The 27,696-nt window shown below is 36.2% G+C and overlaps 1 protein-coding gene across 1 annotated transcript in view; it reads right to left on the minus strand.

Moving 5' to 3' along the window:
- Kif3C (Kinesin family member 3C) overlaps positions 1-27,696 on the minus strand; it is a 685,271-nt gene that overhangs the window by 506,319 nt on the left and 151,256 nt on the right. Inside the window, exon 5 of the mRNA XM_090406914.1 lies at positions 18,790-19,020. Coding sequence (XP_090263040.1) covers positions 18,790-19,020 — 231 coding nt within the window. The remainder of the gene's footprint in view (positions 1-18,789; positions 19,021-27,696) is intronic.

Genomic DNA, 27,696 nt, shown 5'->3' on the forward strand with positions numbered 1-27,696 from the left:
CCCTCTAGGGCAATCAGCATATTAATTGTTTTAGTTTCCTGAGGGGAAACAGATATATTGATGGACGAGGCATATTTTTTAATCCTCTGAAGTGCACGTTCTATTATTTTGTTTAGTAAGATGATTTTTGTATAGTAGAAAACCCTTTTTTTTGCATATCCTTAGGAATGAGTTCATGATTATTTCTCTTTTTATTGATTCAAAGGAGATAGTGAGTAAATCCTATCTTTCAAGATTAGAAGGCAAGACTGACATCCTTGTCAATGTCTCAACTGATATGTTCTTTACAGTTGCCTTCTCAGTGTAAGAGGATTCAGCAGATGCTGTTGCTATTGTTGTGGTATATTGCGTCTTCGCCTCCTGGTATGTGATGCATTGTTCTGTTCTTTTCTATCTTTCCTGTTAGAAAGATATAGGATACAGAGATGTACCGGACAGCTGATATATCCTGCTTTCACAGATGTTGGTAGTTCTGGTTTGTTAAAAGTAAGGATGTTCCTTGTGGGAATCAGATATTCATCCCTACGTATCAGGATTCTTCTTATGGCTGCCACTTCTTGATCCTTGAGTTCGGAACATATACGTTCATCATGAACATCAACAAGATCCCCTCAGATGTTATGCCTCTAGAAAAATTTAGTGTTGTGGGATATTCTCCCAACAGATGTTGTGTGGAATAATTTTTATGATTATGCTACTTTAGCTGCTTCGATAAGGATATCTCCTGGATGCAGTTTCTTTATTTGTTTTAGAGATACTGCCAACCCTTCCAAACCCTTTTGGATGAAGAAGGGTGATATTTTTCCAATCAGACATCCACCTGTTGAGAGTAATATTAAGAACAGTGGTGTATTTCTTGTAGCGTCTGATGTTTTTTGTATTAACCTAATATAGGCATGACCTCTAATGTGAAATCAAGTTTTTATGAAGTTAAAATTTTATCTTCATTTTATTTTATGAAGATATATGAGTAAAGAAAGTTAAAGAACACATCATCAATATATCTTAGCCAAATCGAAGTGCTTGAGACTGGCTATATCAAGAGTGCATGTTTAGCAAAATGTTTCATATAAAAATTGGCTAGAGAAGGGGAAAGAAGAGAATGCATGGATGCACTTTCTGTCTGTTTATATAAGGTATCTTTCTAAGAGAAGTAACCAGTATGGGTGGCAAAATTAAAAAGATTAATAATGTCGTGGGGAAGAGGAGAAAACATTTTCCAGTAAATTGAAGTGTGGGAAAGGAGGATATCTGTAAATAAGAAGGCAACATCAAACCTCTTGGTATCTTGAATTTAATTTGACATCAAAGCATACCATTATATCATTATTGTTTAAAACTGGATTTTGGATTAAAGATTTGAAAGTGAAAGTTTTTATATAAGATGAAGTATGGCCAGTAAGTGAAATTAGAGATTTAGCTAACTGTTTGGCTGATTTAAAGGTGGGGACTAAAATTTGAGTATTTTTTCCATGAGACTGGCCAAGATGTGGCTACATGGCTCAGACACATTTCTTTCCTCCTCCACCTCAACAGAGAGCAAAGTGAATTCAATTCACTATAGGGAAAAAAAAAAAAACAGCAGCCTGCCTCTTCTAGATACATTAATTACACATCATTTTAATGGCACTCCTTCTTTCTCAGCTTACAGAAAACTGATGATGTCCTGATGATGACCTAAGATACTTAGGATGAAATATTTACAATTAAATAATTTTCACTGTGGTTAATACGTGTGTTTCTTTTAATTATAACCATATATATTTCTCCAAATTTTCAGGATTTGCATCCAGATGTGGGGTGTATTCACAAAATGAGGTGAAGTAAATGCTGTTGTGTATATGACAGACATTTCATTTTATTACTTTCCTATTATTGTTTTAAACTACTGTACTGATGATGTCCTAAGATACTTAGGATGAAATATTTACAATTAAATAATTTTCACTGTGATTAATATGTGTGTTTCTTTTAATTATGATCTCACCACAGGTTTCGTTATTAAAAAAAAAAAAAATATATATATATATATATATATATATATGCTTATTATTGACATTTTCTGAGCATCTGATCTGGTCTGATATAAAAGACTCCTACCAAAGTAATATCTTTTGGTCTACCATCCATTCTGCAGATGGGTTGCCAGCTTCCACTCTGTTTGTTACTTGCCATGGATAGTTTCCTTTCTTCAGATTTGGCCAACATTCTCGTAAAAGTCAAGAAAACCAAGTAAACCTGTCATGCAGCTAATTAGGTCTCTCCAGTTACCTGCATGAATGACGGATATTACCTCACTCTCCATTAACTTCATTAATACCCAGATCTCCAGGCAAAATCAGACTAGATGACTGACACAACTAGTCTACAAGCACATGACATCACATCCATAGCCTTCTCAGTCTCTAAATAGCATCCTTTTCCATTCTAAGACTCAATTTCTCATTTGTGTAACTGCTAACACTATATAAATTTCAAATCTACTAAACCTAAGAATACTGCTTGCACATTTGAAACTGAATATCAAAAATTTCCCTAAAATGTTTGAAACACTAGAAAAGGCCAAATCAACCTGCTCTCACACTGATCTAATCACTTTCTAAAACACTTTCTGTATTTTTCTATAGATATTTTCATGAGTGCTGCTTTGCTGAACTATACATAGTTCGGCTTCACATTTAATCTTCCAAAGCTCTTCATATCTACTATCGCACTAGTTTTGTGATTTTACAAGAACAACTCAAGGATACATGCACCATAATACCAACAGCATTAGTCAAGCACTACAGGATGAACGGGTATGAAACAACTGGGCGATAGCAAAGTGGGCGACGGTTAATTGGGCGACCATCACGTGGGTGACAAAAACTTACAAATTTTTGCACGCTTAGCAGGTATATCAACTTCATTAACATTTTGGCAGATTCTTTTTTTTTTTTTGTTAATATTGGTAAAATATATATAAATGTAAATATGGTTAAGACTTATGAGTTATAAGTTATGAACTATGAGTTATTTCCACATAATTGAAAAAAAAATAATAATAATCCAGACCTAATCTGACCAGCGTGAATTTGCCTCCGGTGTTTTAATTTTCGATAAATTAAAAAATGTTATTTTTTCGAAGAGCTGATCATTCGAAAAACTTACTTTCGAAGAATTTGTTTTCGAAAAATTATATCATATATCAACATTTGTAGGATCATTTAAGAAAGAGATGGTTAAAAAGAGTGGTCCGAAAATGATTTAAAAATGAAAACGTATAATTGCATAATATTAAAATAAAGAAAAAATACAGTTTTTTAATTCATTTATTAATATTATTTTGTAATTAACAAACATATTTACTTATGTTACATATATACATTCAAATAAAAAAGTATATGAAATTCAAAACAAAATTAAAGTTAAAAGTTAAAACATTTAGCATGAAGTTAAATGCTTACGAGGATTTTCTACAAAATGAAAAAAGCAACCATTTATGTTAGCTTGCTGAAATACTATACATAAAGCTTGATGAATGGTAATTTCATAATCAACAGTTATATTTTCGGGATCAAGTAATGTCCACATTTCATTTATCATATAAAATAATTTTGTGTATGTTTCATGAGTCTTATCAGGTAGTAAACAATATAAAACAGGTAATTCATTCATGCTTTGGCTCTACATTGCATAACTTTCATGACCAAAAACTAATACTGTCATTATGATATAAACGAAAATATTTATTAAATAGCTGATTCATTTTTTTGCATTGGAAATTTCAATATAACTTCTATACAATTCCGTAATTCTACACAATAAAAATAAACTTAATTATAAGCAAGATTTTTCAAATTTTATGTTTATACCATTCCTTTAACTCATTTATCAAAAAAAAAACATTATTTAAATTTACTGGGTAGTAGATCAATAGAATAGCATTGCACATTTGATCTATTATTTTGTTGCCCAGATGTCTGGTGCCCACCTGGTCCATCACCCAGTTGACCATGTCCTGAATGAACTGCTCAGTATGCTGAACCCCAAGCTGTGAATGATTCTCTTTAACATCTCCAATGCTTAGGCAGAAAAAAAAAAAGTTTTATAAAAGTAAAGGCTAGCCATATCCAAGAGTTAATAATAATTTAGCCAAGAATATTAAAAAATAATAATAATAAGTTTCAGTTATCTACAAAATATGTGATGATTAAAAAGTCTTCATTTCAGCTCCAGAAAGAAGCTATCAAATGCCTCAGTCTCGGCCATAAATATGCAGTAACTATAAAAGAAATACTAAGACTGCAAATTTCAGCAAAAATAGAGTATAGCATCTACAGCTTCCTTCCCCACAATATCAGGCTAGATGTAGACAACATTTTAAAGTTGGCAAAGTCTCCAAAATGAACATTATTTTATGCAGAATTGACCACACTTAAAACACTATGCCAGAACTAGGATCATCACCAAAGCAGAAAGGCCTCTCAAAAAATTATTAGATAAAAATAGTCTCCTGAAACCAGCCAAAAACTTAAACCATATACACTAGGCCTCCCTAGTTTTATGGATTACCAAAAATACACAAATAGAACATAACTTGAAAGTATTGGTTCCCCTACTTAAAAAGCAGCAAAACACTTAGCCAAAGAGCTCTCTCTCTCATTACTGACCACATTTCTTCCCATGCAAAAAACTATATGTACTTCAAAATCTTGCTTGTTGGATCCTCAGAGACACTGACATCATGGTTAGTTTTGATATAGCTTCCCTCTTCACTAATATATCCCTAAAAGAAACTTCAGAACTCATTCAGACTCTCTATCCCCCAGAAATATCAGCTTTATTCACCTTCACCATGCACAATATGGCCATTTTACCTGGCAAGGAAAAACATACAAGCAGTTTGAAAGCACAGCTATGGGCCACCTTCTCTTACCCCTTTGCTAATCTTTATAGGGAACATTTTGAAAACATGGTCCTAAATGCCCCCATGTCCCTCTCAAACCCACAATATTGCTATGCTACAATTTGATGATGTTTTTTATCTGACCACATAGTAAGGATACATTAGAAACGTTTTTAGTACATCTCAACAGCCAACACCTAAAGATTCATTTCACCATTGAAAAGGAAAACAAAAACTGTCTGTCCATCCTAGACATTCTCATCAACTGGATAGCAAACAGACCCTTATCTTTTTCAGTATACAGAAAACCTACCCATAATGGTAGGTACATCCACCACCACCTCTCTCAGCAGTATGGTGTTATCAAAACCTTAGCAAACAGAGCTAGAACAATTGGCTTGGACCATAACAGCCTCTCCACTGATATCAATCACATTTAGGACACATTTTTATCCAATGGCTTCCTCTTAACAAAATCAACAGAACTCTACACCCACCCAACCCAACCTCCATAAAATCCTACAATTCCATACATACAGGGCACCTCAGAAAACTTACACACGTTTTAAAAAAGTATAGCATCAAACAGGCCTTACCAAGAATTAGCTACCCTTATCCGCTAACCTAAGATCCTCTTACCATCTGGATCATCTAGGAGTTTACAGTATCCCCTGCAAGCTTAAATACTTTGGACAAACAGGAAACCTGCCAATATTCATCTGGAAGAACACAAAAAATATGTCCTCCATCTAAACTACAGTTGTTCCAGGCTGGCAGACCATGCCATGGATATGGATCACTGAATCTAATGGAAGAAAACCGTCCTTCTATACAGAAATAGGTTCAAATCAGAGAGAGAGAGAGAGAGAGATTATTTCTAGAATCCACCACGGCACTACAACATTCCCAAACTTCAAATTTGTCTGCATTACACTGCCAAAAATCTGGAAGCATCATTTTAAGACTTTCAACAAGTGCAAATCACTGCATTCATAGAGGGTGCAAGAGCTCCATGTTATAATCAGTCTATAACCTTAAGAAGTCTATCAGCCTTCCTACTAGTGTGTGAGCATGCACATGCTCAATAATATATTATAATCAAAAATATACTATAATGAAATTAATTATATATTAATTAAATTAATTATAATTAGTTAATAATAAGTATAATTAATATCTTTAGGTATGTTTTATTCCACTAAACATTGACATACATAAGATACTAGAAGGAATTCTACCACGTCAAGATAAAGCAAATGGGGATGGACAAGAAACTGATCAAATGCATAAGAGACTGACTGATGGATAGACATCAGAGAATAGTGTACAGCAGAGCTGGATTAAAGAGAAGGCAGATAATATCGAGAGGTATTCCACTGGGCTCTGTACTAGGGATACTACTTACAATTTGTACATCAATGATTGGATGAATAATTTGAGGAAAAATATCCAGATGCTTGTTCACAATGCTACTCTGGGAAAGCAATAAAATAAAGATGCAGAGATCCTGTAGGACGATCTAAATAGAATGATAGTCTGATAAAAGGATAATGGCTGCCAACTGAATGTATTCAAGTATAAAGTTATGCACTTAAGGATGAAAGGAAGAAAAAAAAAGCAGCAGAAGAAGAAAATGCAGACTGTACTACAAAGCAGAAATGCACTGCAAAAAGCTGATAAAGAAGACATTTAAAGGGTAATGGCAGACAGAGTTCAAATTCAGAGGACATACTGCAAAAAAGAACTAAATACCTCAAAGCATCACACTTACATTAATACAGTGACAAACAGAGATAAGACAGCATCTCTGTCTTATTTCTTTTTTGACTGTCTTAGGCAGTAGAAGAATTTCATCCTCCATGTAAGACCATTATTCTGCATAGAAGTCTGAAGTCACTTGAAATGGTTTGAAAAAGTATAATGTGTTTGGCCTCTAGAACATTCTGAATTATTTAATCTTGGTCCATCTGTAGTTCTTACCATACAATAGATTTCAACTTTATGTAATTGGAAACTACCTAAAAATGAAATTCAATAAGAAGAGTTTTTAAAAGTAATAACATGTTACATTACATGTTAAAAAGTCTATACAGCCCTACCTCCAAACACAGACAAGATTTTAACTTAGGTTTCTTTTATAAGACAAATGGTATTATGCTGAAACCCTTATCTGATTGACAAAACCTTTGTAGTTCAGTCGCTATAGACAGAGCCCTCTGGTCAGAAAGACCTTGGTTCAATTCCCATCCATTAAATTCCCATCCAGATAAAGAGACCACTTTATCTGGTTTCTTTACTCTAAAGGTGAGTTAGCCAGTCTCATATAGACGTAGAGGGTTTTTTCACCTGGAAACTCTGGTTTTTCATCCCTCAGAATAGGCAAACCAGCTACATGAACACACACACACACACACACACACACACACACACACAAACAGATATAGTCATAAAATACATACTTAATCCCTCATTAGTAGGACTCAACCCATCCTAAAGGATGGGGGAGAACCCCATACAAAATAAATCTGATTGATAAAAGAAGAGTGGAAGATATCCAAATAAATATTTCTGGAGGAAGTTTCATTTAAAAAGTAATAAAAAGTAATATTATTATTTCAGCAAGTATTCACTGATGAAGTTAACTGAGTAAAAAATTTAGTAAATGTGATTAGAAACACTGCAGGTTCACATAATTTTCATAGTTATTTAACTGTGGGTTTTTATGTGCAAGTTGCTCTAGAAGTTGCATAATTGTAGCATTTGTAAAGTGCCTTTCAGTTTTCTAATAGGCTTTAAAGGTAAAGAGCAACATATATACTGAATATCAAAAACGTGATGGCTACTTTGTGTATTAATGAATTAAATTTTAATTTTAGTTGTTTTGTGAAATATGTTCGATACCAAAGATAATTTGTGGATTTTCCTAGCAAATGGAAGGAGAGCATGCGTATGAAATGCAACATGAATGCAGAGCTAATGGGTGGTGATATAGAAGTAACTGAGGATGAGAATAGCGAGACTGTAACAAGAAGTTCTTATTCTGACGGTGAACAGAGATAATGTGAAAGAGCAGTAAGAACATTACGAAAAACTGAGCTAGTGATCTGGTAATGAAAAAAGCAATCACTGATAACATAATGACATAAGTGATAAAGCACAGCAAAAGTCAGGAATAGCAAATGTGATACAAATGCAGTAATAACAAGGCAGAGAGTAGGAATATGTGAAATATTGGAACTATGAAAGAACAAAGGCAAAATGATAAAGAAGCTAGCATGAAAAATATAAACACAAATGAAGATATCATTAAAAAAATATTTGGGGCAGAAGTTGTGCAAGTGTAGAATGTTTGGAGATACTATCATATATTATTATGTGACACCTCCAGGAAGTAAAAAGGTTCATCTAGGGAGGACATTTTCTGTCTCCACCACGCAATCCACCAACTACAATGAACTGCAACTACACTGTCATCTATCACCCACCACCACTAGTATTTTCACAGATAAGCACAAACATCCATGCCCACAGCAGGATTCGAACCTGCAGCCTTTGGCTTGAAAGCGGATATGCTAACTACTCGGCCAACCAGGCCATTAAAATATCACTATTAAAAATAAAATCTGTTTTCTTGTAATTCTTACATCACATTCATCTGGCTTTGAAGTGTATATGTCAAGGTTGTCATGGATATAGTGCATATTAAAATTACAAACTCAATTTTACATTGATATATCATGGATATGAAGTGAATGAGGAATGATATATTTCATCCATGTGGATGTTGATGTGGTTAATGATCTTCAGAAATTTGTTTGTAGACTGTTCTTCCTGTTTGTCCCATGTTCATGCAATCTGTTGTACTATGGACAAACAGGAAGATCAGTCTACAAACATGTTTCTGAACATCAAGACCCCACCTGGCCCATCAAACTGCAGAAATCGGCCTTGGCTCAGCATGGAATTGTAAATGTAGGATACAATGGGTAAAACATAAAACTTTTACAGACATATGAAATGCAATTCAAAGAAAGTACTAAATCTCTACTTAATAGACCAAACCTTAATCATAACAACTGCATAGTTCAGAATGCTTAGACAGAAGAGGGATGAATTCCTGATGATTGGAGTAGAGCTCTAATAGTACCCATATATAAAAAGGGAAATAAAACAGAATGTGAGAATTACAGAGGTATTTCTCCTACTGAGTGTTCCGGGCAAATGCCAGTAATCTTGAGAAACAGTTGAGAAGAATTGTGGAAGAAAAGCTTCTTCGTGAAGAACAAGCTGGATTCAGGCCAAATAGAGGCTGACAGGATCAGATCTTCACTTTATAACAAATAGTCGAGAAAGCATAGGAATATAACAAAGATCTGTATTTAAGTTTTGTCGATCTGGAAAGTGCATACGACAAGATACCAAGAGAGAAGCTATTCAATACGCTATGCTTATATGGTGTCAATGGGGCTTTATATATCAAGCGATACTTAGTCTTTATGTGAGTTGCAAGTCAGCAATTAGAATTGAAGGAAGTACAGGAAGATGGTTTAATGTTAAATCTGGTGTGAGACAAGGATGTACATTATCCCCTCTGTTATTCATTATCTATATGGATCACATTATGAAGGAAAGTGGTATTAAACATGATATCAGAATTGGAGATGTTAATGTCAGCTCTTTGCTTTATGCGGACGATGTTATACTTCTAAATAAATCCACTACAAGTTTGCAAAATAGATTCTCTAACTAAATTGAATAACTGTTGTAATAGATATGGTATGAAGGTCAGCAATAAAAAGACAAAGACAATGAAAATAGGTAGAATCACTGAAAATGTCAACTGTGTTTTGAACGGAGAACCTGTGGAACAAGTGAAACATTTCAGCTACTTAGGCATAATTTTTAGTGAAGATGGTAAATTAAATATGGAAGTAGACTACAGAATCAACAAAGTTGGTATGGTAGGAAGTCAAATAAATTCATATGGAATAAGAGAGAAATTAGTCGGAACACTAAATTAGCTGTATACAATATATTAGCTGTATACCGTGTTCAAACCAGTTTTAACTTATGGATCTGAAAGCTGGGTCAGAAGTAAAACACTTGACCAAAGACTAGAGACCACAGATACGAGAGTCCTGAGAAAGATTTGAGGCGTGAACAGATGGCATCAATGGCAATATCATATTAAAAACGAGGATATTAGGAAAGAACTTGACACTGTCAGTATCCAGGAATGCGTTAGCAGAGCTAATCTCAGGTGGTATGGACACTTAAACAGAATGGGCAAGGAAAGATTAGCAAAACAAGTGTTCTCTGCCAGGTTGGCAGGAAAACAACCCAGAGGAAGACCAAGATATAGGTGGATTGATACAATACAAAGTGCCTAGATGATCTGATAATGTTGATCTGATAATGTTGGAGTCTTGACAAGTAACAGACTGATTTGAAGGAAAATTGTAGATAGGAAGTTAGTAATGACGTATCTTTTTCATGTAGTACTATCATATCCTGTACACCCCTTGAGGGTACATGTCAGGAATTTGATGATGATGAAGATATCAGCAAAAAGCAGTGAGGAACGAATTGAGGCAGATGTAATAGAACATTTAAAGAAGAGGATAGTAATCATAAGTGTAAGAAGAAAGGTGTCAGTGGTAGATAAGTCAGAGATGAATGATTACAGTAGAACAGTGGAAAGTAGTATATGGACTGTGGCATAAGATGTGAAAATGGGCAAGTGTCAAAAGTATGTTTGAGAGAAGGAATGATAGGAAAAGTGACTGGGAATGTGAAGAAGAGAGATGGAGGAGGAACAGAAATGTTGGCTGTGCTGGTTAGAACATATGGTTTATGGGCAAGTGTAAATGAGGTAGCATGGGATTTCAAGTATTGCCAAAAGCAGAAAAATGTAAGAGGGGAATTGTGTGTGGCTGAATTACTATCAAGTAGCAAGCTGAATAGAACAGCAATGAATGCCAAGATAATTAGAATATGCAGGAACAACTTGAGTGAGTGGATGTATGGGACAAATTTGAAGGTAGGAGAGAGTTATTTGCTGCAGATGGTGTGCATTTAAGTGAGAGCAGTAATGTGAAACTTGGTATAGCATTGATGTGTAGATGACAGTATGTGTGTGTGTGTGTGTGTGTGTGTGTGTGTGTGTGTGTGTGTGGTCGATCAGGGAAACAAAACCTCCTTGGATTGGTGTATAGTCTATTGTGCTAATACACAAGAATATACGGTATTAGGAATAAGCATACAGAGTTTATCATCCTGATACAATTAGTCAGACCAGAAATCACTGGTGCTAATGAGATATGGTTAATGAAGGATAATGTTGCTCATGGGAATAGAATATAACAGTTATGGCATTTGCAAAAAATCAAAAGAAAAGTTGTAGGAGACACAACTTTCAGTAAAGTTATGTACCCTACATGTGGAACTTGAAGAAAGCAGCAGTGATAATAGCTTTGAAGATATATGATGTGAGGTTGAGATAAGCACATACATTTTAAATATTTAGTGAGGTAATGGCACAGGCCAGAAAACAGAGGGAGATGATTAAGAAATATTTAGGCAGATGAGACTAGTGTGTGACAAGAAGGTGATAATAATGGGTGATTTTAACTATGGAAGCAGGAAATAGATATACGGAGATTGAATTCCTTGAGCTACTTAGGGAAACTAACTACTTAGATTGAATTCCTTGAGGTACTATATTATGTAGCATATTGATAACAGGAGGAATGACAAGAATGTTTGTGAAAGTTCAGCTATGGTATGCAAACATGATAAAGATACAAATGGCATTGAACATGGTTATGCATCTAGTAAAAGAGTGGAAATGTATACTTTGAGTTTGGTTGTTATGTTTCTATATACATGCCAGGAGCATCAGGAACAAAGGTGTTCAGTTCATTGCTTTATTGAATACATTGTGGACTAAGTGGAACCTGGCTATCAGAATCAGATATCATAACTGCGATCAAGTGTAAAGGGCATAGTACTTTTAGGAATGACAAAAGAGATAGGAGAGGATGGGGGGGGGCAGTATTACTAATGATATCAGACCACTTGAGCCCAGTTAGGGTAGGAATGTTGGAAGTTTTTTCCCACTTGGTTAGACTATAATAAATTTAGTTTAATCCTTTATCCAAGTGTAAGCAAACAAAGTTTGCACCTGAATTCAGAGTAATTTAATAATCCAGTAAATCCAGAGTAATTTAATAACAAGGTGGTAGTACACCTTTTTTGGCAACTCATATAGATAAATATGCTTCTGCCTTAGCATCACCACTTCTGGGTCTGGCCCCCACTGACGAGACCTCAATAAAGGTTGAAGCCAGTCTGGGTAGTGGCCCTTCCCTTAATGCATAGCATTATACATGTCCGCAAGGAGATGGGCTTTGCATGGAGATACTGAGACAAGGAGTGATGAGAGCTTAGTCCATCTTTACCACGAGTTGCCTCAGTCCTGAAGATACTTCAGGTGCAAACTTTGTTTGCTTACACTTGGATAAAGGATTAAACTAAATTTATTATAGGGTAGAAATGCATGAAAGCAATAATAGTAATAATGTCATGTGTAGCAGTTACTTTGAGGCTACCTCGTGTGAAGTGCAGACTAAAATGATGAAATAAGTAGTGGAGTGTTGTTACAGACCTGGTTGTTCAGCTGTTGTACAGCTGTAGCAAATGAAGTACATTGTCAAATTACCCTGATGGGTACTAAGAGAATGATCATTATGACTTTAATTATCCAAATAGTGATTGGGCAAAAGAGAACTCTCATAATAAGAATAAAGCAGAATTTATTGAGTTCTTGTAAGACAACTTTCTAAAGCAGGAAAGAACTAAAACTCGAAATAAAAGGTGTTAGATTTTTTTATATTGTCAGAAGGGATCTCTGTTAATTAACAATATGACTATTTTACTACCAGTTTGGTGACATTGATCATGACATTCTTTCCTGTGAAGTAGATAATTATATAGATGTTTTAATTAGAATAGGTTACATGATAAACTAGAAATCTGGGAATTATGAACAACTTGAGAATATTATATTTTGTCCCATGGTATCAATTACTAAATGAGAAGGATATCAGTACTCCATGGAAAGTTTTGAAAAGATGGCTAAATCATGCAGTATCTGAATGTATCCCTAGAGTTCGAAGAACAATAGGGCAGGAGTGAAACAGATGTGCAACCATATTAAGCAAGATAAGACAAAGACAAAGATGATATGGAAGGAATATTGTGAGAAGATGGGTGAGAATTAATAAAAGGGCAGGTCAGAAAAGTTGCAAGTATTGTGCAAAAAGTCAAATTAGAATAGAAAAAAAAAAGAAATTGGCTATGCAGGCTAAAGGCAAGCCAAAAGAATTTTATTGTTATGCCATAAGTAAAAAAAAGAATGAATGCTGAAGAATAACTTTACTAAATGTAGATGGTACTCTAGTGTCAGAAGATGGTAAGATAGTTCGCTTAACCCCTTAACGTACCAATTAAAAATCAGAAAGCGGTTGTTTTTCTGCCAATTTTTTGGCGAGGGTGATTTGCTGGATCAAATTCATCATTATTTGAAAAATAATGATGAATTTGTGCAAACGCAAACGAAATAACCGATACACGCCATTGGCAACTTTACTCGGCTGAAAGGAAATAAGCACAAGATTGTCTAGCGTCTATATTCGGTTGTATTTATATGTGAAACCAAAATTCAAAATCAATTTTGGTGCAATAAACAAAAGACGTGTCACAGACATCTTTGTATGGTAAGGGGTTAATGAATTCTCACTTTGCTAAGATATATCAACCAGGTGTACATAACATGATGTGGTGCACAATGCTCCTCCTCCTACTACTACTACACTGGATAAGAGATATAGGTGCATGACAATGAAGTTGAAAAGCTGTTGCATAACCTAGATAAGAATTCGGCAATAGGGACAGGTTGAATATGAACATGTATGCTAAAGATATGTTCAGCTGAAATGACTAGGCTTTTGACACGTTTGTGTAACTTGGGTCTCATCTTAGGAAAGATTCCACAGGAATGTCAAGATTGTATGATAGTTCTATTGTACAAGTATGGTGCAAAAACAGATTTTCTAACTACCGACCTATCAGTATCTCTGGTATGACGATGAAGATTTTAGAGAAGATGGTAAAAATTCACATACAGAAATGGGTTGAGATAAGCCATAATGTGCAAGTAACAGCACTTCTTTTTAGCAATGGCATACCTTTAGTAAGCTTTTAGGTTTCAGCAACATGCTCATATTTTATAACAATGTTATGGTAGAGTTGGATAAATGGAATGGATACACTATGATACCACTGGATTTCGCTAACATATTTTGATAGGATACCACATGAAAGGCTGATGTATAAACTGGAGAATATGAGTTTGGAATATAAATTCTTGAGTTGAAATACAGCTATCAAAAAGTGGCATGCAGTGGGGGTGTGAATCTGCCAGATTTAAGGTGAGAAGTCCTTGGACAACTGTTGTTCATTCTATACATCAATGACATTAGGAAGGGGATTTCCAATTGTTTGCTGATAATGAAAAGACATGCAAGGCAATCGGGGATAGTACTGATATCAAGCGCTTACAGAATGATTTGAATAGGCTGTAAATTTGGGCAAATGAAAATGGCTATCAGTTCAACATATTATGCACTTTTGCATATTATATTATATTAGCGGAGTTATGTTACAAGAAAGATGAGGCTAGAGATTTTGGTGACGGTGGATAGGAATTCAATGTTCAAGGGTTACATTGTAAAAACTGCAAATACAACTCAGGGGATAACTTGCTCACGTATTATAACACAGTGACGGCTGAACTGGATAAGAGTAATGGGTTTACAGTGATTCTACTGGACCTTGCTAAGGCCTTTGACAGGATACCACATGGAATTCTAATCAGTAAATTGCAGCATATGGGAATGGACATAGGGTTGGTGAGATGGATAGGAGGGTGGTTGACGGAGAGATATCAGAGAGTGGTTTACTCAGGAGTAGAGTCAACAAGACGGCCTGTGACTAGTGGTGTGCCACAAGGATCTGTTCTTGAACCACTGCTGTTTAATTTGTTCATAAATGATATAGGAAAGGATCTGAGAGGAATAGTTCATTTGTTTGCGGATGATGAGAAGTTGGGTAGGGCAATAGTGAATGCAGATGACGTCAAAATTTTGCAGGATGATTTGGATAGATTGGAGGTCTGGGCTAAGGAAAATGGATGTCAATTTAATGTGGCAAAATGTAAGGTTATGCATTTTGGGATGAAAAGATTGGCGTCAGTTTACTGCATTGGTGGAACCGTGCTCCAGGAAATTGATGAGGCACGAGATTTAGGAGTGTTGGTGGATAAGGAATTGAAATTTAGGGGAAACATTGCAAAAGTGGCCAAATCAGCTCATCAAATCACTTGGTTGCTGAAGAATACGTTGACAAGCAGGTTAATTCAGAAGATATTTTTGAGAACAGGGCTGGTTGTGGGAGGACTAGGGGACATCCATGAAAACTGGGCAAAAGTGTGGTTAGCAAAGGTGTTAGAGCTGGGTTCTTTACTTTTAGAGTAGTGAATGAGTGGAATGCGCTCCCTGAGTCTGTGGTGGATGCTGTGACAGTGAATGAGTTTAAGACGAGGTATGATAGATACTGTATGAATGTCAAATAGTTGTGATGAATATGATTTGGGGCCTCCCTCGATGAGTCTAATGACTTCCTGGAGTTGCCCGTAATAATAGTAATAATTGCAATCTTGAAGCAAACCTTGACTTGTAAGGATATGGAGGTCATTTGGCATCTTTACAAGGCTTTGATAAGACTGCTCTTAGGACTACTGCATGCAGATTTAGTCTCCAAGTTCTAAGTGAGAGATACAGAAGCTGTGGAAAGGGTGCAAATATGAGTTACAAATATTATAACAGGATTATGGAATTTAGATTACGAGGACATATTGAGAGTGTGTGGGCTGCAGGCTCTGGTTAACAGAAGAAAGAGGGGTGATATGACAAAGGTCTCTAAACTTCTGATTGGGTGTTATAGGATATGGTCTGATGTTTCATATAACGAAAAATTTCAATTCTTTGTTATATGAAACATGGGGAGAGAACAAAAGGGGAGCATCTATGGAAGTTCAGTTTGTTCATGGCTAAGAAAGGGATAAGAGCTAGATTTTTCTTTCACAAAACAGGGGATGAGTGAAATAGTTTGCCTGTTGAAGTAGTGAGTGCATCTAGTGTGAATAGGTTTAAGGGAAGGTATGACAGCTGGTTTGATGTATAGTCTTACTCGATGAGTAGTTGACTCACTGGAGGTCTCAGATAATATAATAATAATAATAATAATAATGCAGTCTATAAAAGGTGATGAATGTAGTGAGGAAGAAGAAATTGGCAAATGAAAGGAGATTGGCTTCAGCAGTAAAGAAAATCACTAGTGAATTCTAATGTCACTACTAGAAGAAAGAGTGAGTGAATATAAAAGAATAACTTTAATTGTTGGCGATGGAAAAAAGGTTCACATCTGTTAAAGATAGTGGAAATGTTAAATGAGTCTTTGTAAATGGGATTAGGAGTAGTGATGAATAACAATTGGAAGACAGAAAACTGATAATTTATGAATAGCAAGTGTTTAGAATATTAAGTAAAACCTTCATGTTGGTAAGATTGTGGAAATGAATGGGATATCATCATGAATATTAAGTGAATGTGGAAAAGAACTGATACCCTTGAATTGGTTCTTCAACAAGAGTTTGGCAAAAGGAAAAGTTCCAGAACAGTGGAAATCAGAACATTGGTGCAGGTGCACAAAGGAGAATTCAAGTGAATGAGACAATGGTTCAACTATACATCAATATAATGCAAATGTGCATGGTTGGCAGAAATGGGGATTGTTCTCATGGATCTCACTGGGTCCTCTCATTCCCCACTGAATGCACCTTGGCAGTTAATTCTTATCCAGGAAATGTTTTGAATCAGATATTGCCCTACACAATAGTAATGTGGCCCACTGGTTTTCTGGACTCTTCTAGCAAGACAATAACCTTTGTCAAAGGTTTACATTGTGCAAACATGGTTCAAGAGCATGTACAAGCATTCCATTCACTCCCCTGACAACCTAATTCTCCTGATTTGAATCCTATTGAACATTTCTGGGATCATGTAGAACAGAGTATCTACCAGTCAAAGCCAATGCTTCACTAAATTTATTATAGGGTAGAAATGCATTAATGAACTCTGGAACATTAATCTGTCTAGTTGGTAAAAATACTTCAGGGTGTCAATGCTAAGACAAGTGTAAGCAGTTACCTTGGCCAAAGGAGGCCCAACACACTACTAGGTAGGTGATCATAATGTTATAAGGTTTTGAGAGAAGATGCTAAGTTAGGAAGAGCAATGCCAGGAAGTTCTGATGGAACATTGTTGGAAGAGGATTTGAAAAGACTGGTGCTTTGGACTGAATAATGAGGATGTGATTTCACTGTTGATAAGTGTAAAGTTATGCACTTTGGTCAGAGCATAAGGAACGAGGTTTCATATTGGAGGAACTTTTGATTCAGGAGGTGAGGGATTTCGCCATCTTGATGTATAGGAAACCAAAATTCAAGGAATGCACTACAAAAGTTGTAAAGATAATCCAAAGCATTGCTGTTACAATGCAAAAACCTGACAAGTACAGATAAGAAGTGACAGTTCCAATAATTTGGAGTTCCAATTTGAATTTCTGTGCACAGAACTGTTTAGGATTGCACCCTGATTTCTGTTGAGGTTTCTGCTGGTTATTAACACTATTGTGGCTACCTTGAATAAATGATGTCTGTAGTCGTCATCCAGATATGGCATGAAGCTGTTTTGCCACTCTATCATGTGGTTAGACATACAGAAATGATACTAAGCCGGAAGAGATACTTCTGTTGTGGTTTACATCACCAACATGTTCTTTTTGTCTGATTTCTAAACTCAGTGAAGTTTGTCCGATGTAGGCAAGACCACAGGAGCAAAGAATGTAATATACTCCTGGATATTTGTAGAATGGCACCTTATCTTTTGGGGATCCTAAAATTTGTCTGATGCTGGTGGTTGGTTTGAAGACCACTCTGATGTTGTAGACTCTTAGTATTCTGGCTATTTGATAAGAAATTGACTTGATGAAAGGGATCACTACAGTAGAAATGTGCTGGGAGCTTGATTCTTCTTGTCTGGGGTTGTCACCGTATAGATAATTTTTGAAAAATATCTATTTTTCAAAAATATAATGAATAAGAACAATAAGTCCTTTCAGTCTCTGTCACGCGAACGTGTAACCTTAGCTACTAGTTTGTTTACAATGTTTTTATGTTCCTTTCAATTTGCATTCACTAGTTTTTATGTCTTTCCGTAAACACCTTGAAAAAGCTAGACAGTTTGCTGATGAAACTGGTAGGCTATAATGTAAGATGTTTGTAAATGGTCAGTATTAAATAAGTTTGTATTTTTAATTATCAAACGACCAAATATGTTTAGTTTATAACTGAAGCATATAACTTGGTAAGAGGAACCAGATAGATACAAGGGAATTATTGCATGGGACAATGGCTGATGGGAGAACAAGAGATTATTCCATGAAACTATACAAAGATCAGGTGAGAAGGGAAGCTAAAAGGTGATCTTTTTGCATGGCAAGTAGTGAATGAGTGGAATGTGTTGCCAGAGTGGGTGGGGACTGCTCCAATGCTTAATGTTCACGGCACTGTATGATAGTTATTGTGGTCTGTGAGTGTTCGATCTACTGTAATGAATCTTCAGACTCTAAATTTGGAAGTATTCTAATTCTATTAAACAGCAATATATGAAATGTAAAAAGATAATGCAAAAAAAAAAAAAAAAAAAAAAAAAACTAACCTGTTTTGGCTTGCCGTTCACTACCAGCCAAATCAACTAGGTTTAATTTTCCTTGTCGTATATGTTCATTCATATCTTCAGTGTCCATCATTTCTAAATGAATAGTAAAAATAGAATGACTTCGAGAAGAATCAGCATTCATCAGAGTTGCTCCAACCGAACGATTTTTCCAGCCTTGGTCCATGACTGTCTCACATTCTAGAACATTATGAACAGGGTGCAAAGATAAACCTAAGAGAAAAAAATGAAATAAATGAAATTTTACAAAATGATTACAGATAACAGACAGTATTTTTTAATAATCATTTTTATTCTTCTTCATGATGCTTAAAAGAATAAAACAAGAAATCTCTTGTGTTCATTAGATACCTCGCAGATACACTTGCATTTCCTTTTAGTTCCTCAAAAGAATCAACAGAAATTTGTTGCCAAGAACTTACGTACAATAAGCACCATGAGCTGGAATAAATCCAGCAATATTTACCGTTATATTAACCACCTCACCAGTCATTATGGATCAAATATGCATCCTCATATGTTTCATATCCATCATATATTTCAATGTAATATCAATCGAATTACAATTTTAATATGCACTTCGCATCCATGATAAACTTGACGTCTATAGACGTCTTGGCCAGTAGCGTGGTTAAACCTTCTTTTTTGCCCATTTTTACCAAAGCATTTTTGTGGGATTATGAGTGATATTTAAGTTACTAACAAGAACCAGTTCGTATGTTTTCAGTTGCATGCTATCGTACACAGTGAATCAAATCATACAAAAAAAAAAAAAATACTAGATTCCTTTTAGGAACAGAGCATAATGTAAGTTATGATATATTACTACATCATTTAAATTCATTTAAACAGATCTGCATAGAGGGAAATGATTGTCAGACATACAAAAATATTTTGAGAAAATTTGGAGAAAAGAGCAAAGCTAATAATAATGGCAAATACCTGTTAGATTTCTGCTCAGGACATAGACTGGTTATTAGTAACACCATGTTCCAACATAAAAATGTGCACAAATTCACATGGAGAGAAGAGGCAAGGAATAAGAAAAGTCTCATTCACTATGTTATTGTTGATAGTGATGTTTTCTCTCTGGTGCAGGACACCAGAGTGTACAGAAGATTTGAATTGGAAGTGATCACTATTTAGTCTTCAGCAGGATAAAATTGAATTTCATATTGAAAAGAATAACATGTAAGAAAGATTTAAAGCGAATAAAAGTTGAGCAGCTCTCAGCAGTGAACTGTAGACTAACATACACAAAGATTATTGAAGAAAAAATGAAAGAGTTTGAGAACAGGCACCAAACACTGGAGATACAGTGGCAAGCCTTGAAGAAAACCCTGATTGATTTAGCCAGAGAGGCATGTGGTGAGATTGTCTGCAAGGATAGAAAAATCAGAACTCCATGGTGGACACAGGAAGTTAAAGAAGCAGTGAAGGAAAAGAAAAAAGCATATCAAAAGTTCCTGGCAAATAAGTCAGCTTGTGCTCTTAGAGAATACAGAGACAAATGTAAGAAAGCTAAACATTGTGTAAAACTAGCTAAACAAAAGTAATTGGAGGAGTTTGGCAAGAACAAAATAAATATCAAGAATGTGGTAAGATATTCTGGAGGTTGTTGAAAAAAAAAGCTTAGAAATCTGGAAAATGCATATGGAGGAAAGAGTGCAATAAAAGGAGTTAGAGATGATAAAGGTGACATGAAAACGGCAGAAAAAGCTATCCTTGAAGTATAGAATAATTACTTCGAAAAATTGCTAAATAAAACAAGCAGTGATAGCAGAGTGGTAAAAAACACTCAACAGGCATACAGTCAGGAATACATATCCATACTTGAAGTAGAAAAAGCAATCAAAGGCTTAGAATGTGGAAAGGCAGCAGGAGTAGATGATATTCAACCAGAAATGCTGAAGAATGGTGGTGGCTGTACTGCATAGTTCAGAATGCTTAGACACAGGGACGAATTCCTGATGATTGGAGTAGAGCTCTAATAGTACCCATATATAAAAAGGGAAATAAAACTGAATGTGAGAATTACAGAGGTATTTCCCTACTGAGTGTTCCTAGTAAGATTTATGCAAGTATACTTGAGAAGCAGTTGAGAAGAATTGTGGAATAAAGGCTTGGTGAAGAACAAGCTGGATTCAGGTCAAATAGAGACTGTCAAGATTAGATCTTCACTTTACGACAGATAGGTGAGAAATCATGGGAATATAACAAAGATCTGTATTTAAGTTTTGTTGATCTGGAAAATGCATATGGCAAGTGCCAAGAGAGAAACTATTCTCTCTTGGCACTTGTACTACAGTTATATGGTGTCAATGGGGCATTATATCAAGCAATACTTAGTCTTTATTTGAATTGTCAGTCAGCAGTTAGAATTGAAGGAAGTAAAGGAAGGTGGTTTAATGTTAAATCTGGTGTGAGACAAGGATGTACATTATCCCCTCTGTTATTCATTATCTATATGGTACAACACTGGGTGACTCCTTGCAAAGGTGGAGCAAGCTACCAACTTCCCCTATCTCAGTATCTCCCATAATGCAAAACACATCTCCTTGCGGATATGTATAATGTTAAGCATTAAGGGAAGGGGTCGCCCGGTGTTGTACCACTTTACCCCAGTCCTGAAGATACTTTCAGGTGCAAACTTTGTTTGCACACACACTTGGATAAAGGATTAAACTAAAATTATTATAGTCTGACCAAGTGAAAAATAAACTTTCAACATCTTTCTCTAAATCCAGAGTAATTTAATAAAAAGGTGGCACACCGTTTGGCAGCTCCTATAGGAGGAGATGACCTTGCTAATGCTTTTGCCTTGGTATCTCCACTTGGGCCTGGCTCCCACTGAAGAGACCTCAATAAAGGTCGAAACTAGTCTGGGTAGTAGCCCTTCCCTTAATGCATAACATTATATATATCCGCAAGGAGATGTGTTTTGCATTATGGGAGATACTGAGATAGGAGTGTTGGTAGCTTGCTCCATCTTTGCAAAGAGTCACCTGGTGTTGTACCACTTTACTACAGTCCTGAAGATACTTTCAGGCTCAAACTTTGTTTGCACACACTTGGATAAAGGATTAAACTAAAATTATTATAGTCTGACCAAGTGAAAAATAAACTTTCAATGGTACAAAGTGCCTTAGATGATAGAAATATAAGATCTGATAATGTTGGAGTCTTGACAAGTAACAGATTAATATGGAGGAAAATTGTAGATAGGAAGTTAGTAATGATGTAAAATTTTCATGTAGTACTATCATATCCTGTACATCCCTTGAGGGTACATGGCAGGAATTTGATGATGAGAAACAGATCTGCAGACTATGCTTATCCCCTTTATCAGAAATACTGTGCATTCCTTATCAATGTTGACTAAAAGTTTTTGTTTGAAATGAAATTTCTGACCTCCCTTAGGACTTTAATTATAATTAGGATGCTATATTACAACTAGAAATCCAAAATTATGAAATAGTTAATAAACCAGTCTGGTTGGCTAAGTGGGTAGGGTACCCACTCTCCAACAAGTGGGCTGTGTTCAAATCCCATAGCAGGAAGAGATGTTTATAAATGTCATCAGGTGATAGATACATTCCATTATCTAGAGTGAGACTACACCCCCACTTACTAGCGATCTGAAGTGGCTTGAAAAAGTATCATGTTGGTCTCTAGAGTAGGGTTTCCAGATTATCTAACACTTAAATCATCCACAGTACTAAAACAATAGAGATTAATCTTTCATGGCATACAATTTTTTGTATGCTACACAAAATGACATAAAAAACACCAGTAACTTATGACATAAAAAACACCAGTAACTTTCTAAAATTGTTGCTTTTAAGAAAACTGACCACTATCAATTCAAACCCCATTACATTAACAGCTACTACACATTGAGAAATAAAAATGCCAAATGGACATGGAAGAATGGTAATAAATCTCATCTATGGAGAAATAACTAACCTGCTCATCACTAAATTTGTGACTATATCACATGATATCTATGAGCAGGTTAGTTATTTCTCCATAACAGTAATCTATTACCATTCTAGAAACCTGACTAGTTAATCTGATAGATCTCTGCTCTGCTGACAAGCTATAAATTTAAATGCCACTGTGAACTGGATATATGTTATTATTATTATTATTATTATTATTATTATTATTATATAACACCTCCAGGGAGTCCAAAGATTCATCGATGGAGCAGTGTACCAACAGCATCGAACGAATGAATCTCTTCCAACTACTAACCAGGCTCAAACTTGCTTAACTTTTTGCATAAGCCATTAGTAGCAGAGGCTCTGCCAATGTTTAGTGTTCATCGGAACAAGACGGGAGTCCATCACAAAAGTTGGTTCCTCACAGAATGGCTTTATAAAGAAACATGTGAAACTTTACTTCACTCTCCTAACTTAAACAGATCTGATGGTCTACATCTATCCCCCTTTATGAGAGATAGTACTTTTTAAATCAGCTATTCTTTCCTAACATTTAAACTGCATATATATATATATATATTTAGTTTGAGGCTAGGTGTCGCACTGATATGATCGTCGGCTTTTGAGAGTTCCTGAAAAGATTAGTAGTATATTGTGTTATAATTGGCAATTTTACTAGAATTTTATGTAGTATTGTTTGTTTTTGTTTCTTGGTGTATCTGTGCAATTTTTGTGTGTTTTCTGTGTTATTTTAATTATTATTTTTAAGATAAGATAGCGTACATATGGCACCGATAAAAAAAAAATGGCGGCCAGATCACCATGTTTGTTTAAGAGTTTTGATGTAAACGAATTTATGCAATGTGCTGTCTGTGAGATGTATGCTTTGCAAAGAGCAGTGGGAGTCTGGTTAAATGGTGATAGTGGAGTTAATATGTGCAGAAAGTGTAAGGAGAATGAGGATCTCAAGCGTGTTTCGGGTGGCGAGAGTGATATCGTTAACGATAGTCAGAATGTAGAAAATGGTGGTGTTATAGAGAATTGCATGGTAGTGCCAGATGGGTGTGAGAGCATCGTCGAAAGTGTAAATGAGGGTAGAAATACAGAACGAATGGATGATTTGACTGATAATGAAAATGGCGAGATAAATGCAAGTAGTGAAATCGCATGTTTGAACGGAGCGATACACAGAGCAAAAAGGCAACTGGAGCGTATGGAAAAATGTGTGCTGAATGTACTGACTAATAAACGGCGGAAGTCTGTGACGACAAATAATAGAATATTCGTAAACGTCAATAAAATGAAGGAACGAGTGCTGTATGGGGATTCGCTATTAAGAGGTGTGATAGTTGAGAGTTTGACGAAATCGTACCAGCCGGGTGCGAACATAAAGAACGTCAGCGAATCTATTCGAGTGCAAAAACAGAGGGCGAAATGGATGATAATCTGATAATCATGGCAGGAACAAATGATTTGAAAGAAGACAAAATGGAAATGATAGAGGATGTGAGGGAATTACTTGAGGTAGCAAAAGAGAAGAGTGAGAGAGTTAGGTTGGTGAGTATTTTACCGCGGTATGACAGTGAAGTGTTCAGAAGGAGGGCCATAATTGCCAATGACTTTATGCGTGCGTTATGCATGGTGAGTGATGTGGAATTTGTGGATGTGTGGAGTGAGTTCGATGGGCGAAAGGATTTATATAAGATGGATAGGTTACATTTGAATGGAGTTGGTGTATGGAGACTTGAAAAAATGTTGATGAATGATGTGGAAGTGAATGTACAGACCCAGGGAAATTAGATTTATTAAGGGGGGGGGAGTAGATATGCAGACTTTAGGGAGCCAGTTGAATGTATGAATGAGTATAATATGCCTGATCGAGTACGAAGGACAACAAATCAGAATGGGATAGTTAGTATAAGGCATCAAAGTAGGGGTGGGACTAATGGACTTCTGCAATTCATGTACATGAATGCCAGGAGTATTAGCAACAAGAAGGAAGAGTTTTTGGCCTTGGTTGGCACTTCCAAGCCGCAGGTTGTTGGTATTAGTGAAACATGGCTGACAGAAGATGATAAAGCTAGTGGGATTGAATGCGACGGGTATAGCATGTTCAAGAGTGACAGGGTGAATAAAAAGGGGGGGGGAGGAGTGTTATTGATGATAGCCGATGAGTTACAACCAAGGAGTATAGAAGTTGAACTGCAGGATAGAGAAAAGAGCACATTTGAGGCTGTTTGGTGTGAGAGAGAATCTAGCAGAACAAAATATACAATTGGGTGCTGCTATAGACCAGGCAATGGAATAGATGTTGGGGATAGTATGCATAGGCAAATAGAAGAAATGAGTGGAAGGAGGGTAATTATTATTATGGGTGATTTCAATTATGGTAACATTGACTGGAAAGGAGAGAGGGCACATGGGAGGAAGGAACTGGATTTTATGCGGTTATTAAGGGACAACTATCTATGGCAGCATGTAGTGGAAAATACCAGGGGGCAGAGAGTGCTTGACCTAGTAATTGCAACTGAGAATGTGGCTGTAATGAACATGACCATGTTGCCACCAATTGGTGAGAGTGACCATAAGGTCATGACTTGGGAGGTGGCTAAAGGAGTGGAATTTACAATTAACACAGGGTACATGTGGAATCACCAGGCTAGTAAGTATGACAAGCTTAGGTGTGTGCTTGGCTCAGTGCCATGGCATGTAAAACTGCAAGGGCTGGATGTTGATAGTGCATCGGAGGTGGTTAAGAAGTGCTTGCAGGAGGTAATGGTTGACTGTATACCAAGAGTCCGAATAATAAATCGAGTAGGGGTTAAATGGATGAATAACACTATTAAGCTTGAGCTGCAAAAAAAGAAACAATTGTGGAGGGAATTTAAGGAGAAAGGTGACCAGCAGGTGCAGGAACAGTATAAAGCTCAGGCCAGGATGGTAACAAGGGTGGTAAGAAAAGCAAAAGCGGATTACGAAAGAAAATTGGCCATGCAGGATATAGAGAATCCCAAACAGTTTTTTCAATATGTTGCAAGTAAAAGGGAAAATGTTCATGGCAGAATGATCTTAAAAAATGCTGAGGGTAGGGAGGTAACCGAATCAGTTGATATAGTGGAATTACAGAGCGAGCACTTTGCAAGCGTATATCATCCAGGTGGTGACATTGCAGGAATGGAAGAACCAACAGCTTATACTGGAATTGTGATGAATGAAGTAGAGCTAACTAGTCTATTACAGAACCTCAATGTCAATACATCTATGGGATTGGATGGTATACCAGCTCGTGTCGTACGTGAAGCAGCTAAAGAATTGTCAGTGCTCTTGACCATTTTGTTTAATTTGAGCCTCAGGTCTGGGTGAGTCCCAAGGGGGGTGGAAAGAGGGGAAAATAGTTCCGCTGCATAAAGGTGGTTCCAAGGCTGCTGTTGAAAATTACCGGCCAATCAGCATAACAGGAATCATTATCAAGGTTTTGGAGAAAATAGTCAAGAGGAAAATACAAGAATTGGATAGAAGAAAATGGGATACTGTATCGGGGACAGCATGGTTTTGTGAAGGGTAGGTCATGCCTCAGTAACTTGCTCACGTATTATAACACAGTGACGGATGAACTGGATAAAGGTAATGGGTTTACAGTGATTCTACTGGACCTTGCTAAAGCCTTTGGCAGGATACCACATGGAATTCTAATCAGTATATTGCAGCATATGAGGATGGATATAAGGTTGGTGAGATGGATGGGAGGGTGGTTGACGGAGAGATATCAGAGAGTGGTTTATTCAGGAGTAGAGTCCACAAGATGGCCTGTGACTAGTGGTGTGCCACAAGGATCTGTTCTTGGACCACTGGTGTTTAGTTTGTTCATTAATGATATAGGAAAGGATCTGAGAGGAACAGTTAATTTGTTTGCGGATGATGTCAAAATTTTGCAAGAAGATTTGGATAGATTGGAGGTCTGGGTTAAAACGAATGGATGTCAATTTAATGTGGCAAAATGTAAGGTTATACATTTTGGGGTGAAAAGATTAGCAGCAGATTACTACATTGGTGGAACTGTACTCCAGGAAATTGATGAGGCACGAGATTTAGGAGTGTTGGTGGATAAGGAGTTGAAGTTTAGGGGGCACATTGTAAAAGTGGCCAAATCAGCTCATCAAATCACTTGGTTGCTGAAGAATACGCTGACAAGCAGAGACAAGCAGGTTATAGTTCCTCTGTATCGAGCCTTGATAAGACCCCATCTCGACTACTGTGCCCAGATTTGGTCACCTAGGTTTCTTCTTGATGGGGAGGAGGTGGAGAGGATCCAGAGGCGAGTGACCAAGATGATAGCAGGTCTGTGGAATGAACCTTATGAGAACAGGTTGAGGATTTGTGGGTTGCAAAAATTGGTTGATAGGCGGAGGAGGGGAGATATGATTGAGACATTCAAATTACTGAAGGGTTTCTATAAAATTAATTCAGAAGATATTTTTGAGAAAAGGGCTGGTTGTGGGAGGACTAGGGGACATCCATGGAAACTGGGCAAAAGTGTGGTTAATAAAGGTGTTAGAGCTGGGTTCTTTACTTTTAGAGTGGTGAATGAGTGGAATGGGCTGCCAGAGTCTGTATTGGATGCTGTGACAGTGAATGAGTTTAAGGCCAGGTATGATAGATACTGTATGAATGTCGAAGAGTTGTGATGAATATGATTTGGGGCCTCCCTCGATGAGTCTAATGACCCTCTGGAGTTGTCCGTAATAATAATAATAATATATATGTACAGAATTTATTTATTTATCTATTTTTTTTTAAACAAGTTAGGAAATTTAATGACCTTTTTTAGTTATCTTACATTAGCTACTTAAGTGGCACCTTTTGGAATTGTCAGTTATTATTTAATTAGCTTTTTACTGAAGATGCCTGTGTTACTGAGGTGAAAATTCTACTAATAAATAATAAT

Source organism: Typopeltis vanoorti, chromosome 17, assembly GCF_054136105.1.
Source record: "Typopeltis vanoorti isolate ZY-2024b chromosome 17, IOZ_Tvanoo_1.0, whole genome shotgun sequence".
NCBI lineage: Eukaryota > Metazoa > Arthropoda > Arachnida > Uropygi > Thelyphonidae > Typopeltis > Typopeltis vanoorti.